Source organism: Chiloscyllium plagiosum, chromosome 19, assembly GCF_004010195.1.
Source record: "Chiloscyllium plagiosum isolate BGI_BamShark_2017 chromosome 19, ASM401019v2, whole genome shotgun sequence".
NCBI lineage: Eukaryota > Metazoa > Chordata > Chondrichthyes > Orectolobiformes > Hemiscylliidae > Chiloscyllium > Chiloscyllium plagiosum.
The window spans coordinates 11,982,705-12,000,767 of record NC_057728.1 but is presented as its reverse complement, the minus strand read 5'-3'; the positions used below and the strand labels follow the sequence as shown (position 1 = coordinate 12,000,767).

Sequence of the window (18,063 nt, the reverse complement as noted above, 5' to 3'; positions counted from 1 at the left end):
TTTCGTAGGGCAAGATCAAGGTAAGCAGGTAAATGTAGTATTCTTGGATATTCAAAAGGCATTTGATGAAGTGCTACCCAAAAGGCAGGCATGCAAAATGGAGTTTGTGAAGTTGTGTAATAGATTAACATGAATAAGGAATTTAGGAATGTGGTGCTAGCAAGATCCCAGTGTTGATCTTATCTATATCAATCATGTAGACATATTACTATCTATCTGTCTGTGTTTACTTACCAATGCTGACTTGTAAGCTATAAGGAGGTCAGCCTGATGCTTGAGAGAGATGGAGTTAGGTTAAGTGAATAGTTAACAAAGGTGCCTGTTGGAGCCTACTGTTGGGGAAATGTAATGTTATTCAATTTGATAGGGTTAGAAAAGCATCTTTTAAATGATGTAATACTTTTGGATGTTGAGAGACTTAAGTGTACTTGTACAAGGAACACAACTTGAGCATAAAGGTATAGCGTACAACAGGGGAAGAAAATGCATGCACTCCAATCCCCTTGCAATAAAGGACCAGATAAAGAAAGGCATGATTGTATTGTACAAAGTTTTGGTAAGACCACATTTGGAGGTTTGGTTTCCATATTTAAGGAAGAGTGTAACCATATTGTTGGTGGTACAACAACAGTTCCTTCGCTTTGGGCTCTAGATTGACAAGGTTGCCTTATTAAGGAAGGCTGAGTAAATTGGACAGCTATTCATTGGAGTTTAGAATGAGAGGAAATCTAATTGAAATATACAAGGTTGTGAAGGCGCGGTAAAGTGTAGGCTGCGAATCTAGAACACCTGGCCACAGACTAAGAGGTCAATCATTTTAAGAGTTGTATTGATCAGTAAATGTTCCAAAGTTAACTGCATCTATCAGCTCCCCTTGAGATGAGTTTGTGAAAAGTTCAAAGAAAATATACCCATGAAGAAAGTGTACAAAACCTTTTTTCTGATATTTAAAAAAAGTAGAACTTTTTTTATGTTGCAATCTTGTTTTTCAATATAAAATTCCACAGAGACCTACCATAAAGTGAAGTGGGCAGCTATCATTCGAAAACCACTTTCTAAACCCACCAACCCCTCCCATCTCCACCTCCACCCGAGCTTGGTTACCTTGCATTCCTTTCCCTTTCAAAGAGATGCTGAAGATTAGTGTGCTCTTTTTAAATAGCAAGGTTGTAATATTCATAATTTGAAAATGCCATATCTGACAAAGATTGGGCCAGCTTCTTTTGGGACTCTGGCCAAAATAACAATGGTGAGATCCAGCCAAAAAAAACATTATTTTATTGTGCACATGTTTGATGTGAATATCCTCTTGTCTTAGAATCTTTGCCTTCTGCACAGTGTGATATTTTGCATAATGTTAATACTTAAATAAAATGATTTTGCTTTGCTTTCTTTCTACTCTCCTGCTCCTTTTTAAAAATACACAGATGTCTTGATGATATAGGCCAGTTAATTTTTTTTTACATTGCTGCAAGATCTATTAATATCATTTCTTCTGACTAGGACTGAAGGCTTGTATCAGAAGTTTTTTTTTACCCTGTCCTTTGAATGTTGTGAAATTTTGAATATTTAACTATAAAGATTTGTTACTTGCCTTCCCTAGATCAGCAAATGGGTTGGAGGCCTTGATATAGTAAAGCAGATGTGGATAGTGGGAGAATTTGGATAGTTTCTATTTTTCATATGAAAAACTCAAATATGTTAATGTCCTGTTTCTTAAGTCAGCATTTTTTAATTACAATTTTTGAACTTTGATTCTCCACTCTAGCAACATGATGGTCACCTTCCAATAGAAATAAAGGCTGTTCCTGAAGGAAGTGTCATTCCTCGGGGAAATGTTCTCTTTACAGTTGAAAATACAGATCCAGAGTGCTATTGGCTAACCAACTGGGTTGAGGTATGTGTATACTTTTGTCTGTATGGAGTGTAGGTAAATATTTGCAGAATATTCTAGCTCATCACATTTTATGCAATCTCCCCAAACACATCCTGCGCTTTTGACATATGCATGTTGTAGTAATGTGGGGTGGAAACAATCACACTGGAATTACTTTTTTTTTTCTTATTTTGCTTTCCAGACCAGCCTTGTTCAGACTTGGTATCCAATCTCTGTGGCCACAAATTCCAGAGAGCAAAAGAAAATTTTAGCTAAGTACCTGATGGAGACTGCTGGTAATTTAAATGGTCTGGAATACAAGCTTCATGACTTTGGTTACAGAGGGGTCTCATCGCAAGAGGTAAGGACTGTGTGCAGTTACAATCATGTGTTTTTACCAGTTGACGTTTAACTGGAGAAAACACAATGACTTGGCTAAGTTGTAAGCCATATTAGCAAATAGAGGTATTAAGTTCAAGAAAATTTATTTCTTGTCTCCAAGAAAGTGGATTGGTGAAGTGGACGCAGTCTTGTTTGCACATTGCTTTCAATCCCAGATTATGTCTGGTATATTGGCATAAGAAGGTGCATGGTTGAGATCAAAAGTCTTTTCCCGGAAGAAATTATAATTTCCTACCTTACTACTGTTGGAAAGATTGCATGACCAAGACGTGCACTTTGGGGATAAGGGTTAACTTTACTGAATTAAGTATAATAATTAGGTTCCTATAATATGTTAAACTATGATGCAATAATCTATTTTTGTAAATAGATAAATATAACAAAACTGACAATTTTATTCAGCTCAATTTAATCAACTGCATGTCATAATTTAAGATCTCCTTTAGACGGCAGGAATAGGGGCATCTTCCCATCTAGTAAACTTCAAAGGAACAGACACAGTTGCAGGAATCACAGTCATCAAGAAATATTATGGAACGAAGGATCCTGTGCCAGGATTTTCAGTACCAGCAGCAGAACACAGGTAAATGCTTTCCTAGTTTAACTTCAGAGTTTTGAAATGTAGGTTCCTAATTGTAAAGCTGCAAAGTTCAGCCAAATGGTCTGAGGAACATCCTAAAGTAAGAGGAATGCTAAGATATTGCCCTCCACTTAATTTGATGCATAAATCAAGTATTGTGATCACTTGTGGACACCTTACCTTATCAATTGAATCTTTAAATGTCACTCACCTATTAAGTCTCCTTTTTACTTAATGTTTATTTTTAGTTTAAAGAGTGGTTTAAAGATTAAAGACTCCTGTTCTTGGTTCTCATTTTACATTCTGATAGAAAAAGGTTTGTTTTACTTCTCTGCAAAATAAAATATGATTTTAACTCTGCCTTTTGTTTTGGAACGCATGTTTCTGAGGATATTGAACATTGGCATTGTAGCACTTTGTGCATTTCTCACAATCTAGTCAATGCATTCGCTGCTCACAATGTCATCTCTACAATTGGCAATCTGCTCTGCTTCTGGACTCAATATTAAATTCAATAATTTTAGGGCCTGAACTCCTCCATGTCATAATCCCTGACCCCACACTCTCACCAGACCTTGTTACCTGACAGTCTGCCCTTACACCTTACCTATTGTTAGCCGCTAACAGTCTCCATTAACAGCTAGTTGTTCTCCCCCTCCCCCAGCCACATTGTTATCGACTACTTTGCCTGTCCAACTGTTCTTCTCTCTGTTTGTTTGGGCTCTATCCTCACCTATCATTTATTCCTTACCCCCCTCCTCCACCCTACCCTCCTAAACCAACATTTTCCTAGCTATTATCATCTCTGAGGAAGGGTCTCCAGATCCAAAATGTTTAATTTATTTCTCTTCACAGATGCTGCCAGACCTGCTGAGCTTTTCCAACAACTTATATTTTTCTTTCTGATTTACAGCATCTGCTGTTCTTTTGGTTCTTATTTTGTTTTCCTTATAGTTTTGACAAGCTTTGTTGACTTAATTCTGGTAGTTTTGAACTTAGAACGTTTGTACAATTATAGCAGTTTGCAATTTTATTTTGACTTGTCATTTGAATTACTACTTGAATAGTTTCTTAATTTCATCATTTTTTTTTGAGCAGTACAATTACAGCTTGGGGAAAAGACTGTGAAAAAGATGCCTTTGAACACATTATGAAGAAGTTTTCCACTGTGCCGGTATCAATCGTCAGTGATAGTTACGACATTTATAATGCTTGTGAAAAAATCTGGGGTGAGGACTTGAGACATTTGATAGAGTTACGGAGTCCTGAAGCTCCACTTATTATACGACCAGATTCAGGAAATCCACTTGATACAGTTTTACAGGTAAACTGTTTGTTCTTTAAAAGTATAGAGCACCATTTATCGTCTCCCCTGACAACAGAGCTGTTGTGCATTTCCAAGTTTAATACATTTGGACTGGTGAAAGAAAGTGTTATGTATACTTAATTCTAATTCATAGCTTATATTTGGTGCTTACTGTCAAAGAATTAAATCAAGTTTTCAGTAGCTCAGATGACCTGATCCTTCCAACTGTGTAGTTAGTTCCAATTGCAACTGATTTTGAAAGCTAAACGTTCTAAACTAAATACCTCCCACTGAAGTCAGGCTGATAGTCTACTAGTTATCTTCCATGCTTGTCCTGATCTTGCCTACATAGTGAAACGTAATAACATTATTTGCAAAGCTTTACTAGACTAACTTAGAAGGACACATTTACGAACTCCATGTGAGGTTTGAATGGAAAATATCAAAAAGATAGGAAAGGAGGAGTGGTGACTGTCATTAAGGAGAACATTGCAGTGCTGGAGAAAGAGGATGATTGTTGAGTTCAAGGACAGAATCAATTTTGGATCAAGTTTGCAGACAAGAATGCAGTTACTTTGCTTTGCATGTACCACGTACCACCAACTCTTAGCAAGTGTTCAGAAGCAAACCTGCAAAATAATTGAAGGGGGGGGGTGCGTGGAGAGAGAGAGAGGGAAGAAAAAATCTCTAAAATAGAGGAATTCCGGAGTTTTCTGTCGGCAGGTAAAGTGAACCGGTGGTTAAAAGGAAAAGTTGGGATCAGAGTTTTACTGAAGAATGTAGAAGGCACGGCTAAGGTAAGATCATGAGAAATAGGAACAGAAGTAGGCCATTTGACTCTCAAGCTTGTTGTCCCATTCAATGGGATCCTGGCTGATTGGACATTCCTCGCATCCACGCTCCTGCATTTCCCATAACCTTGATTCCCCTACTGATCAAGAATCAATCTATCTCCATATACACAAGGACTCTGCTTCTGCAGCTCTGATGCAGAGTGTTCCAAAGAAAGACTACTCTCTGAGAGAAGAAATGTATTCCTATCTCCATCTTAAATTGGTGGTTTTTAATTCTGAGACTATGCCCGAGAGTCTGCAATGAGAGGAAACATCCTCTGAAAAATTTATCCTATGTTTCAATGAGACCACCTATCATTCTTCTAAATTCACAACCTGTTTAACCTTTGCTCATCAGACAATCCCTCCTTACTGGCGGATATCCCAGTAAACCACCTCTCGGCTAAATGAGTATCTTGTATCTGTCTTTACCAAAAATGCAGATTTTACCAAGGCTATGGGACAGTAGAAAACAAAGTACTCAGTTCAAAATTCATGAGAAAGTATTGGATAAGCTATTGCTGGTTAGAGTTTATTGAAGAAAGTAAGATTGGAAATTGCAGAGATACTGGCAATGATCCTCGTCTTCCTGAGACATGGGGCTGGTGTCAGAGAGGTGCAGAATTGCAAACATTGCATTCTTTTTAAAGACAAGCCCAGTAATTAATGTGGAACCCTGCAAAGGTTCTAAAAATAGTAATTTGGGATAAAAGTAATGGCCATTTGGATAAATTTTGAAATAATTGAGAAGAGACTGCTTTGGTTTTTAATGAGAGTAAATCATGTGTAACTAATATGTTGAAGTTCTTTTGAGCAAACTTAAAAAGATGTAGGTGGGGTGGCACAGTGGCACTGCTGTCTCACAGCATCAGGGACTCCGGTTTGATTCCAGCCTTGGGCAACTGTCTGTGGAATCTGAGTCAGTGGAGACTGTATGGGCTGAATGAGGGATTCTGAACAGTGGTTTGCTGAAGGTGATTATTCAAAGTTTGTGAGAAGATTTGTAGCTCGGGTGCTCGTTGTTGTTGAGGTTCTGTTCGCCGAGCTGGGAATTTGTGTTGCAGATGTTTTGTTCCCTGTCTAGGTGACATCCTCGGTGCTACAGGAAAACCACACACACACAGACCAAGTCCTGAACTATGAAAGCAACCACCCCAACACACACACAAGAAGTTGCATCAAGACACTGTTCAAAAGGGCCACAACACACTGCAGCACACCAGAACTGCAAAAAGAGGAAGAAGAACACCTCTACAATGTATTCGCCAAAAACGGATACCCCGCAAATTCATCAACAGATGCCTAAGGGAAAGACAACGGAATGAGGAGATGTCACAACCCAAAGGACTAGCCACGTTACCATACGTCAAGAACATTTCTGAACTGACAGCCAGACTACTACGACCACTAGCACTCCTAACAGCACACAAACCAACAGCCACTCTCAGACAACATCTCACCAGGGCGAAGGACCCGATACCCAGCATGAGCAAAACCAACGTGGTATACCAAATCCCATGCAAGGACTGCACAAAACATTACATAGGACAAACAGGAAGACAGCTAATGATCTGTATCCATGAACACCAACTCACCACGAAACGACACAACCAGCTATCCTTAGTAGCCACGCATGCGGATGACAAGCAACATGAGTTCGACTGGGACAACACTACTAATATAGGATAAATCAAACAGAACAGCCAGGGAATTCCTAGAGGCATGGCACTCATCCACAGATTCTATCAACAAACAAATCGACCTGGACCCAATATACCAGCCACTGCAGCAGACAGCTGGAACTGACAACCGAAAGCGGCAGAGATGAACCACTATAAATGCTGAAGGAAACATCACACCGAAGCGCTTCACGGGAGGCTCCCAAGCACTGAGGATGTCACCTAGACAGTGGATGAAACGTCTGCAACACACTCCCAGCTCGGCGAACAAAACCACAACAATGAAGGTAATTATAGCTTAGCTTAGAATAGAAGGGGCAGTAACACAAAATTGAATGGTAGTCTCAAATGTAATGGTTCATGAATCTTCACCTGGCTGAAGGCTTGTGCTGGAGATTTGCAGAAGCCAGTTGGTAGCTTTGTTTTTATTTTATTCACTTGTGGGATGTGAGTGTCACTGGCTCTCCAGCAGTTGTTGCCTATCTCTAAGATCTTTGCAGAAATTCACCAATGCACCTTGTAACCTTTGTAGATAGTAGCAGCAGTGTGTACTGAGTATTGTTGGTGGAGGAAGTGGATGTTTCTAGATGGTGACATGATGTCCCCCCCCCGAACTTTGTCAGTGCACAATTAAAAGTTGAGGGCCTGTGCTTAAATCATCTATTATGGGTGAAGGTCATAGCCTAGTGGTGCAAATGTTATTGGCCACTTGTCAGCCCAAGCCTGGATATTATCCAAATCTTGTTGCATTTGAACATGGACTGTTTCAGTGTCTGAGGAGTCAGGAATGGTATTGAACGTTGTGCAATCATTGGCAAGCATCCCCACTTCTGACTTTATGGCAGGAAGGTCATTGAAGTAGCTGAGGATGGTTGGGCCTTAGACGCTAACCGGAGGAACTCCTGCAGAGATGTCTTGGAGCTGAGATGACTGACCTCCATCATCTTATGTGCCAAATATGACTCCAACCAGTGGACAACATTCCAGCAATATTCCTGACTATTTGTTTCAAAGATTGCCATTTGCCTCAAATATGAATTTGTTCCGGTTTTGCTTGGGCTCCATCAAATGCAGCCTTGATGTTGAGGGCTGTCACTTTCTCCTTGTCTCTGGAATTCATCTTTTTGTCTATGGTTGAACGAAGGCTGTAAGGAGATAAGTGGCTCTGGCAGAATCAAACTGATTACCAATGAGCAGGTTAATAATGAGTGGTGCTGTTTGACAGCACTTATGACGTCTTCCAACACTTTACTGACTGACGAGCTGGTAATTGGATTTGACCTGCTCTGTGTACAGAACATACCAGTCCAATTTTTCATGTGGGTAGATGCCAGTATTATAACTGTACTGGAACCGCAAGCTCAAACAAATTGTCAGTAGTGTTGCCAGAAGGTTGTCAGGGCTCATAGTTGCACATAATACTGCAAAGGCTAACCACTACTTGATATCACATGGAGTGAATCAAATTTTCTGGAGACTGATATCTGTGATACTGGGAGCCATTGGAGGAGGCCAAGATGAATACTTCAGCTTTAACTTCTGCTGTTCTCACATCTTGACCACTTAATGTAAACTGCTAACATCATTTCACCATCAGCTCCCTACACCCCCCACTCCCCCCAAAATAAAACTTCATTTTATCTCTGATGAAGAGTCATCTAGATTCTGTTATCTTGCTGTCTCTCCATGGATGCTGCTTGACCTCCTGTGATCTCCAACATTTGTTGTTTTCAGTTAAAGTTTGCACTGATGTGTTGAACTCCCCCATCATTGAAGATGCAGATATTTGTGTAGCTGCTTCCTCCTGCTGTTCACTAGGAGATATGGCAGGACTGCAGAACTTGAATTTGATCCATTAGCTGTGAGATCACTTAGTTCAGTTTATCAGTTGCTGCTTATGTTGTTTGCCTTAGGTTAGTCTGTATGGTAGCTTTGCCAAGTTGACACCTCATTTTTAGGTGTGCTTGGTGATGCTCCTGCATGCCATTCTACACTCTCCATTAAACCAGGGTTGATGCCCTGGCTTGATGGTAATGATTGAGTGGGAGATGTGCCAAGCATTGTGGTTGCAGGTTGTGTTGGAGTATCATTCTGTTGATGGCACACAGTCTTGAGTTGCTAGATCTGTTTGAAACCTTGTCCCATTTAGCATGGTGATAGTACCACGCATCACTATAAAGAATATATTCTCAATGTGAAGGTGGGGCTAGGAAACTTTTTTCAAACTGTAAGAAGGACAGTGGAGTTCAAAATTACTTGGCAAGTTGATAGACTGGGCAGGTAGATGGCAAGTGAAGTTCTTTGTGAAGAAGTGACATGATACATGAACAGTCAATACAACATAAAGGGTAGGATTCTTCAAGAGATGCTGGAGCAGAGTAATCTGGGTATATATGTGCATATGCACATAAAAGTGGCTGGATAGATGGAGAGAGCAGGCAACAAACCATGCAGTATTCTGGACTTTCTCAACTCCTGTATTCTATGCTATGATAAGTTTTGCTGAACTTGTATGAGACACTAGTGGACCTCCGCTGGAGTGTCATGCACAATTAGTCATGCAGCCCAGAAACAGAACATTCCAATCAACTCATTCATCCCGACCCGCTTCCCTACACCTGGCCCATATCCCTCTAAACCTTTTTTTGTGAATGCATTGGGGAGAGTGCAGAAGCAATATACAAGAATGGTTCCAGGAATGAGACACTTCAGTTCTGACTCAATTCTAGCCGAGGAAAAAGCTGAGTGTAGACTTGATAGAGCTGCTCAAAACCATGTGGAGTAACGTTAAACTAGATCGGGAGGACAAAATTAGAAGTGAACAAGTGATTCAGGTCTGGAATCTACTGCCTAGAAATGAGTCAAGAGGGCTTTCAATTATAAATTGACATCATTTGCAGTATTACAGGGAAAGCATGAGAGAATGGCCCTAATGCATGATGCTCATTTGGAGAGTTCATGTAGACATGATCAGCCAAATGGTCTCCTTTTCGCACTGTGATTTTTCAAAAACAATTCTGCCACAGGATATGTACCCTTCATGAGAATTGTTTATGCTGAGACTAGGGATGAATGTTGTCAGGTGCTGGCGTCATGGTAGCTAGCTTGCCAACTCTGATCTGGATTGAGGTGTGTCAGACAGTGTAAGCAGACTAGGAGAGCTTTTTGAATGTCATTATTCTTTGCTGGATTCTATCTCGGATGCAAATTTTCTCTCTGATCTGTTTGCACACTGCCTTGTTCAAGCTGGATTGGGGAGAAGTAAGCCTTGACTTTGTGTTGCAGAATTATTAAAATGTCCATGCTCTGATGAACAGGTTCTTGAAATCCTGGGAAAGAAATTTCCACCAACGGAGAACCCGAAAGGTTATAAGGTGCTTCCTCCTTTCTTGAGAATTATTCAGGGAGATGGTGTGGATATAAACACTCTGCAAGAGGTAAGAGTCCATAGTCTAGCAAAATAATTGCTAGCACTAGATTTTTTTTTTCTCAAAACGCCTTGATAACTGACTGTTCTGAGCTAAACTGCTTGAAGATCACCATTTAAAGCTAAGTGAACTACAACAGCATGTCTTTTTCACAAATCAATGTTAGAAGGGATGACCAAAAAGCTGGAATGGTTTTAAGGAGAACCTTGAGACGAAACTGGAGAGAATTTATGGCTAGCATTGTGGAAGGCATCTGAGTTAGTAGAACAGAATTTGTTGCAGTTAAGTTCAGGTAGTTATAATAACACTTGAGTGAAACCATTGAACAACTTTAAACACTCCTCTTAAACCGGAGGGTAGGAGCCAGTATAAGCTGGCAAGTAATGATCGGTGCATTGAACTTTGTGGATGTTTTTAAACTCCTTTTCAACACCTTATTGTATTTATCTATCAATTTAGGCATTCTCTGTCACAGGAATTGGTTGAGACCAAGGTATTGATTGGGTTTTCATGAGTGGATTAGATACAGTTGTTGGGACCAAAGGAGTCGAATAGTATTGGGAGAAAAGCGGGAGCAAGGTACTGAGTTGGATGATCAGCCATGATCCTATTGAATGGCAGGCCAGGCTCAAAAGCTGACGGACCCACCCCTGCTCTATTTCTGTTCAATTTCTGTGTTCTATCCACTATTTTTGTACAATTTAAATAAAATTATTTCCTGGACAAGAAAATTGTGACATGCCAGTGGCTGTACATATTCAAAGCAGAGACTCTAAATCAAAATAAACATAGATTAAACTATGCAGGGAATTGGTCTGGATATGCCTTGAATACCATGCCCAGTTTTGGTGGTTGTAGTGGGTAGATATTAAAGTGCTGGCATTGTGGCTGTTATAGATATGAATTGCATATAGTACTGAAATAATAGTAAATCCAGAGTTAAACCATAGAAATGAGATACTCTGACACGAGTTCAAACGGTAAAGGTATTTTGAAGAATGTCTGTCTTAAATCGGAGTGTTTTTGATTAAATTGGAAAGGAAGTCTGCTTAGTTGTAAAAAAAAAACAGATGCATCCAGATATCTGTAATCAACCTGTTCAGATATTATGGCATAAATCTGGAGTAGGTGGGATTTCAATTTGTGCCTCTTGGCCCAGAGGTAGGAACACTACCACTGCAACACAGATTCAGTCAAGGACAGAGATTTTATCTATGGAGTCAGTAGAGGATTGTTACTGAAAAATGAACTAAGACATGCAGATTTCATCAGTAGCTATATTTATGGGGCTATCCGTGAGCAATTCAAGAAGTAGTGTATGTTGTTTTTCAGATCGTACAGGGAATGAAAGCACATAAGTGGAGCATTGAGAACATTACCTTTGGATCTGGTGGTGCTTTGTTGCAGAAAATGACCAGAGATCTCCTGAACTGTTCGTTCAAATGTAGTTATGTCGTAACCAATGGACTTGGGGTATGTAATGCTTTTGTTGAATTGTACATGAAATCATTCTAGATTTGGGTAGAGAAATGATTTTAGGTTTGATATTGAATGTTATGTCTCAGTATCCAATATGTAAATGATTAACTAAGGGCATGAATGTATAAACTTGTTTGAGCTGAATTCCAGAATAATTTTAAGTAGGCCAATACGTTTAATGCTCATTTTGGCCTCCAAATCCTTTTGAGTTCTCAGCTCAGATCACATACTTCAATCCTGTACAGGTAGACAACCCTTTATCCGAAATCCAAAAAGCTCAAGTACGAAGGTTTTTGTGAAGTTTTTCTTTCTCATTAACAAGGTTGTTTGGCATGTAAACAATTAACCCAGTCACACCCACTCGGTGCGTGTCACTTGGATACGACGTGAGGGGCATGGCCCAGCACCGGCAGGCCTTGATGCTGTTTCGAGGCCCTGTTTTACTCAGTAACTCTAACTCTAATCCTTAAGATTTTTTTTTAAAAATTTCACAATCAAACTCACTTATTTGGAAATTCGAAAAATTCTGAATTCTGAAAACCAGTTGGTCCCAAGCCTTTCTGATAAAGGATTGTGCATCTGTAGTATGAAACTTTAGACTTTACACACTTCTTTTGACAAGCAACAGTATAACTAGATACGTCTTGTGTAACCATACATAGTCATTTCTGCCAGTTTTATCTTATCTGTGACTCCTAATATAAGCTAACCGTTCCCCACTTTACAAGTCCTTTTTAATATTCCCCTTTTGAAGTAACTTTCTAATTCTTTTTATGGATTCACTGCTGTACTCCACAGCTAATGCTTGCATATTATGATTAAAATGGCATCAGTACATTGCCTTTCTTCAATATGAGAACAGATACTGAGTGCTGGCAAACTGTTATTCATCAATGCGCTTTCCACTGGTAATCACCGGTTAGCAGTTATGAACCTGGAACCTTGCTAATCCTAGTGTGACTTGACATCATGAATTTATCTCTATATTTGTGTGGGTGCTTTCATAATAACAGATGCTTTTTCGTTCATGTTAAGAATTGTAATTTGTACATATATAGATTGACCTTTCTCATTTTCAGGTAAATGTTTTCAAAGATCCAGTCATGGATCCAAACAAGCGATCCAAGAAAGGACGTCTATCTTTGCATTGTACTCCTGCAGGGCATTATGTCACACTTGAAGAGGGTAAAGGAGAACTGGAAGAAAATGGTCCTGTAAGTAAACTTTGAATTTAATTTTTCTATTATCACAAAAACATGGAAAGTTGAACATAATAGTGCTGAGGTAAATTCATTTGATTAGAACAAATTGTTAACATTTGTGGAATTTTACTCTTTCTCCCCAGTTCAGTATTATAACGAAAGTTTTAATCCACAAGAAAAGCAATCCAGTACTGTACCCTGGGTTCTTGTTTTAAAGCATATGTCTGAACCTTGAACTGTATCAAAGTTCTTCTATCAAACAGCATAGACTTTCCTCCAGCAGAATATGTCAACAAAATAGTATAAATAAAAATAATATTTCTCGAGCACTGTGCACGTAAAGGTTATGTTACGTGCATACAAGTGTGAATATGCAGTCAGCATTGTGAGGAACATATGACTTGTTACAAATGATGCAGCAGAGAATGTGGTTAGAAAAAACAGGGAGTGATGCAAAGAGCAGGTTTAAAAGAACATGTGATATTTACATTGGCTGTGTTACTTTGTTAACTTTCAGTATAGGCACAGGGTTGGCTTTACAGGCATTTGCTGGCATTATTAAGTGGGCGGGGGGATGGAGGTGGAAAAAGGCAGAAATAGCTAGCTCTTGCTGTACTAAGGATCTATATTATTTAACAGATTCCCAAATAGTAAAGGGGAACAATGTCTCAGTCAGCTTGCAAAAAAGCAGCAAGAGGGGCTTTGTGAATTGCTGTGCTAATGCTTTTTTTCAGGGAAAAGATGAGGAAAGTGTGAAATAAGAAGGTTGAACTGTATTGGGGTAGGGGAGAGACGGATATTGAGCAGATAGGCAGAGCTGGGGGGGTGTTGGGGAGAGAGAGCGCGCAAGCAACAATTGGAGTCTGCTGGGAAGAAAGAAAAGCTGTTAATGGGAACCTTAAGTAGATGAAAATGTTTACTTAAACTATTTGCAGTCCCCACTAATTTAGTTTTTTTTTCTTTTTTGGCAGACTATCATCCATCCCTTTTCTCACCCTAACTGTCGTATTCTCTCTCTGTCTTTGCCTCTGCTTTTGTCCAACTATAATATGAAATATTCCGTATTTAAATAAGATCTTTTTAAATATGCAATTACTGACAACCTCAAGCTTTTAGTTGTAACTGAGAACACACATCAGAGGCAAAAGTTAAAATACAACCTACCTCTAATGTGATTTGAGTCAAGCCACATTATTGAAAAGCAGGACTGAGTGAGTGAATCTGCTGTCTATCTAGACTGGCTGTTCTAATCATTAATGCTTTTCTTTTTTTTAAAAAAATCAGTGTTATGCTATCCATTTGATATGAAAGCCTTGTACTTTATGCAATCTAGTTCCTGTTCTCTTGCTATCTTTTTGCTAACGTCTGTTTTGAGTTACTGTACTCTAATGAAGGAAAAGGGACTGATTGGAAGTGCCAGAGCATTTTCAGGCAATAAAATGCTTTAAAGTGCAATCTCTGTTACAGTATAAGAAATGTAGCAGCCAGCAGGAGCAATGAAGGTTCCCACATTCGGATTTTTAAAAAATTAATTTGTAGGATATGAATGTTGCTGGCTGGCCAGCATTTATTGTCCATTCTTAGTTGCCCTTGAAGGTGGTGGTGAGCTGCCACCTTGAACCCCTACAGTCCACCTGCCCTTAAGGAGGAATTCTAGGATTTTTACCCAGGAACTGATATATTTCCAAGTCAGTGTGTGGTTTGGAGGTGAACTTGTAGGTGGTGGTGTCCCATGTATCTGGTCCCCTTCTGCTTCTAGATGGAAGTGATCGTGGATTTGGAAGGTGCTGTCTGAGGATCTTTGAATTTTTGCAGTGCGTCTTGTTGATGTACAATAACTAGATGATTTGTCTTCCAGATGTTATTTGAGGGATAAGAATTGGCTGGAGTTGCTCTTTGAAATACCGTTGTCATGCGATCTTTTCCGTTCACCTGAGAAGGAAGGCAGGGTGCAGTTCATTGTCTTGTCCAATAAATGGCGCCATGTCAGCTTTTTGTCTTGACATTAAATCTGTTGCAGTTGTATTTAAATTTTACATTTTTTTTTTACAGGATCTTCTGCATACAGTTTTCAAGAATGGCAAAGTTATAAAGGCTTATACTTTTGATGAAGTGAGGGAAAATGCTCAGCTGAAGATGAGTAAATGTGGAGAACTTCAATAAATTCAAATTCATGTCAAATATATATATATGTACACAATGGAGTCAAGTCTGTCGCGGGTTCAATGCACAGATGTATATATCATGATTTTAAAATTTGCCTATGAAGTTGAAAAAATTTATAATGGTCACATATAAAACAGCAAATGAAGTCCACCCATACCCTGATCATCCAAGTGCAGTTTGCATTTTTAACTGACGCCTGCTGTACACAAATTTTAACATTGTGTTGCTTTGAACAGCTGCTGCTTGTGTTGTAATATGTAAATTGTGGGGTATAATAGTGGTAACAAGAAATTATGAAGACGTGCAAATGTTGGTCATGTGTTTGAACTGGATAATCTACTTCACAGAGAAAATTGTTGGCCAATGTTGGAACTAATTTAAATATATATTTTTAGTGTACATATTCCAAACTCCTTTTCAATCTTCCTATTAAGTTTTTTTTTCTTTTAATGAATGGGGTTTCAATTTTATAGTTCCAGACTTTGTTCTGGCTTGGAAGTAGGGACAGTTTTGCTGAATAGGAATGAACAGTAATGGCAGTAGTACAACCATTTGGTATTATGATGAACAAAGCCTTCTCTGCACACGAGTGTGTTTAGAATTTGGGGGGGGTGGAGGCGAGGTAGTTAATAGTGCACTTTTTTATAGAACTAGTTGTGTGCTGAAAGATGTCGGCTTTTATAGAACATTAAACACTGAGGAAAGAGGTGTCTAATCGCACAACTAACTTTGAGGTTTAATGGAACAATCAAAAATGAACTTATTCTTAAGACTGTGGTTTGTCAAGAATATTAATTAATTTTGATGCACTTATAGAGCTAAGCCTTCTATTTCACATTTCCAAATTTGATAAGAATATTTTCCTTGAGATACCAAGTTTATTCTACCTTTTTCTTTAGCATGATTTTAAATTTGAGAAAGTTTTTCCAAAAGAAAATGTTTCCACGCCAATGTAACGGTGAAATTTGGAAATTGGAAATGGAAGGGAAAATTAGACACATTGTTATCCCAGTAGAATGAAATGAACCTAACATCTCTTCCTATGAGGGGAGAAGGTTATAAAAGTATAAATTTTATAATAGAAGAAAGATTAGGCCTTTAAATTCTATATTACACCATGTTGTAGTTTTCAGTAGAAAATTAATTTCCTGGGACTGCTGTTTACAACAGATGAAATGTATGTTTCCTGTGCTCTATCATTGTTTCATGTCCCCAAATTTCAATGACACTGTGTTTCTTGATACTCCTCACTACAGCAATATACCTAAACAGTAAAACAGATTGTTAGACTATGCAATAGGAATTTTTTTTTTTTTTGAACATGAAAAGTGAACATATTGGTTCATATACCTATGCTGAAATGGCTTGAAGACTTTTTTTAAGGACAAGGTTATGAAAATAAGCCATTTCCAGATATCATGAATTTTGTTTTTGTCCCACTGTGGGAAGTGTGAAACAGGAAGAACATTAATGTTACTATGATATAAATTACAGACATAATGATTTAATTTTAAATGCTTTGTTAAATTTGAATGTGTTAATATTTTCTCTTTGAAATATCAACAAAGTAAGTCTGGGATCATCATTTAATCAGGGGGCGGACTTCCCAGATGTTCGAGAGCAGTGGGGGCAGGGAGCATTAAATGTTGGAGAAAGCAAAATGACAGGTATTCAGTGGAACAGTTTTTTAAAAAAAAAAAGTAAGTTTGTTTAATACTCAACCTACTATTTAATGTTTTCATGACTTATGTGGCCAGTTTCTGTTTCCAAACTGGGCTGCTTTTCATTTCTAAGACACAAGCATGGAATACACCAAATTGAAAGAAATTCTTTTGCTCTCTAGATACAAATAATTAATGTATAAATTAACATGTGAAGTGAATTTTTAGAGTCGATACTTGAAGATAAATTATTGCCATTAAGTAACTTTGAAGAATGACTTCAATGTGCCAATAATTTCAAAGTTATATCATGGATTTTAGAAAGTTGTGCAAATATTCATGATTCAACTAAATCCAAGAACTGAATAACTATTGGGCGAAGCTGTCTAGGAATTGAAGTGAATGTCAGTTATAGTCATGAATAAAACATCCAGCATAGCAGCCAAATATTTAATTAATGTCTCATTTCAGACACTTCCGTGGGCCCAACATGCCTCAAGAGTTGTAGCACTATTAATACAAGCCTTGTTATCTTTAATTGCATTAACTAGCAGATGCTGATCACAATTTGAGTTAGTTAACAAAGTAACATACTATCACCTGACTGAGGAACATCTCTCACTGGGAGTGGTTTACGTTGGTAGTTTAGTATTGGTTGAATGAACCTTTCAAAGCTTTCAAATGGAATGTTACAAAATACTTCCTTGCTTATCCTTCAGCAATTCTTGTAGGCTTCTGTGAACACCTGTTTTCCATAGTTTTAAATTTTGGTTGGGATATTGGTTGCAACATTAGAATCCTGTTGAGCATTTCCCCTTCCACTAGTGTATAACAACTGCTGTACAATTCCATAGTGTCTTACTCCATACCTATATTTGGAGTTGTCAATTTGTCCTGTATAGCTCCTTTTGAAAGAGAGCTCTTTGATTTCCTACGATTTCCATGGTGTATATTATGTCTGAGGAATTTCAAATAAATTTCTACGGTTTTGTGTAAAAGCCATGTATGCTCTCTGCTTTTAGATAAGAAAACAATGTTACTACGTCTGTAATTTGTCTGCAGTTGTGTATTGCTGAAGAACCTGAAGATTTTTTGATGAAGCTTATAAATTTTGTTTGTCCCTTTAAAGTCTATCTAGACAATCTTATTGTTTAAAAACGCTGACTTTTTGCTGTTAGTACCACCCCAACTTGCATTTGATTTGGTGTGGGCAGTATGTTCTGTAAATATCTGAAATCATCCATCTTAATTCAGGTAAAATTTAATAGAAAAAATATATTTTTGATAGCAGAAACATTAAATGTATTTTAATCAAGCTTAATGATTTGGATTGTCCAGGTTGCACTTGCCGTTCACAACACTTGCAAACTTTACAGGCTGTTGTGGTTCTGTTCGCCGAGCTGGGAATTTGTGTTGCAGACGTTTCGTCCCCTGTCTAGGTGACATCCTCA

The 18,063-nt window shown here is 38.4% G+C and overlaps 1 protein-coding gene across 1 annotated transcript; it reads left to right on the top strand.

Moving 5' to 3' along the window:
* The first annotated feature begins 1,745 nt into the window (after positions 1-1,745).
* On the top strand, positions 1,746-17,740 carry nampt1 (nicotinamide phosphoribosyltransferase 1). Its single transcript, XM_043709108.1, has 8 exons — positions 1,746-1,897; positions 2,079-2,237; positions 2,725-2,861; positions 3,957-4,182; positions 9,994-10,113; positions 11,437-11,577; positions 12,663-12,797; positions 14,838-17,740. Exons 2-8 carry the CDS (start codon positions 2,160-2,162, stop codon positions 14,946-14,948), a joined length of 948 nt encoding a protein of 315 aa, XP_043565043.1. The 5' UTR covers positions 1,746-1,897; positions 2,079-2,159; the 3' UTR covers positions 14,949-17,740.
* The last annotated feature ends 323 nt before the right edge of the window (positions 17,741-18,063 follow it).

Excerpts from the sequence above, each read along its gene's own strand:
- nampt1 (XM_043709108.1), top strand. The coding sequence starts at position 2,160 with ATGGAGACTGCTGGTAATTTAAATGGTCTGGAATACAAGCTTCATGAC. Across the intron at positions 2,238-2,724 it reads GAGGGGTCTCATCGCAAGAG|ACGGCAGGAATAGGGGCATC; the intron begins GTAAGGACTGTG and ends GATCTCCTTTAG. Across the intron at positions 2,862-3,956 it reads GTACCAGCAGCAGAACACAG|TACAATTACAGCTTGGGGAA; the intron begins GTAAATGCTTTC and ends TTTTTTGAGCAG.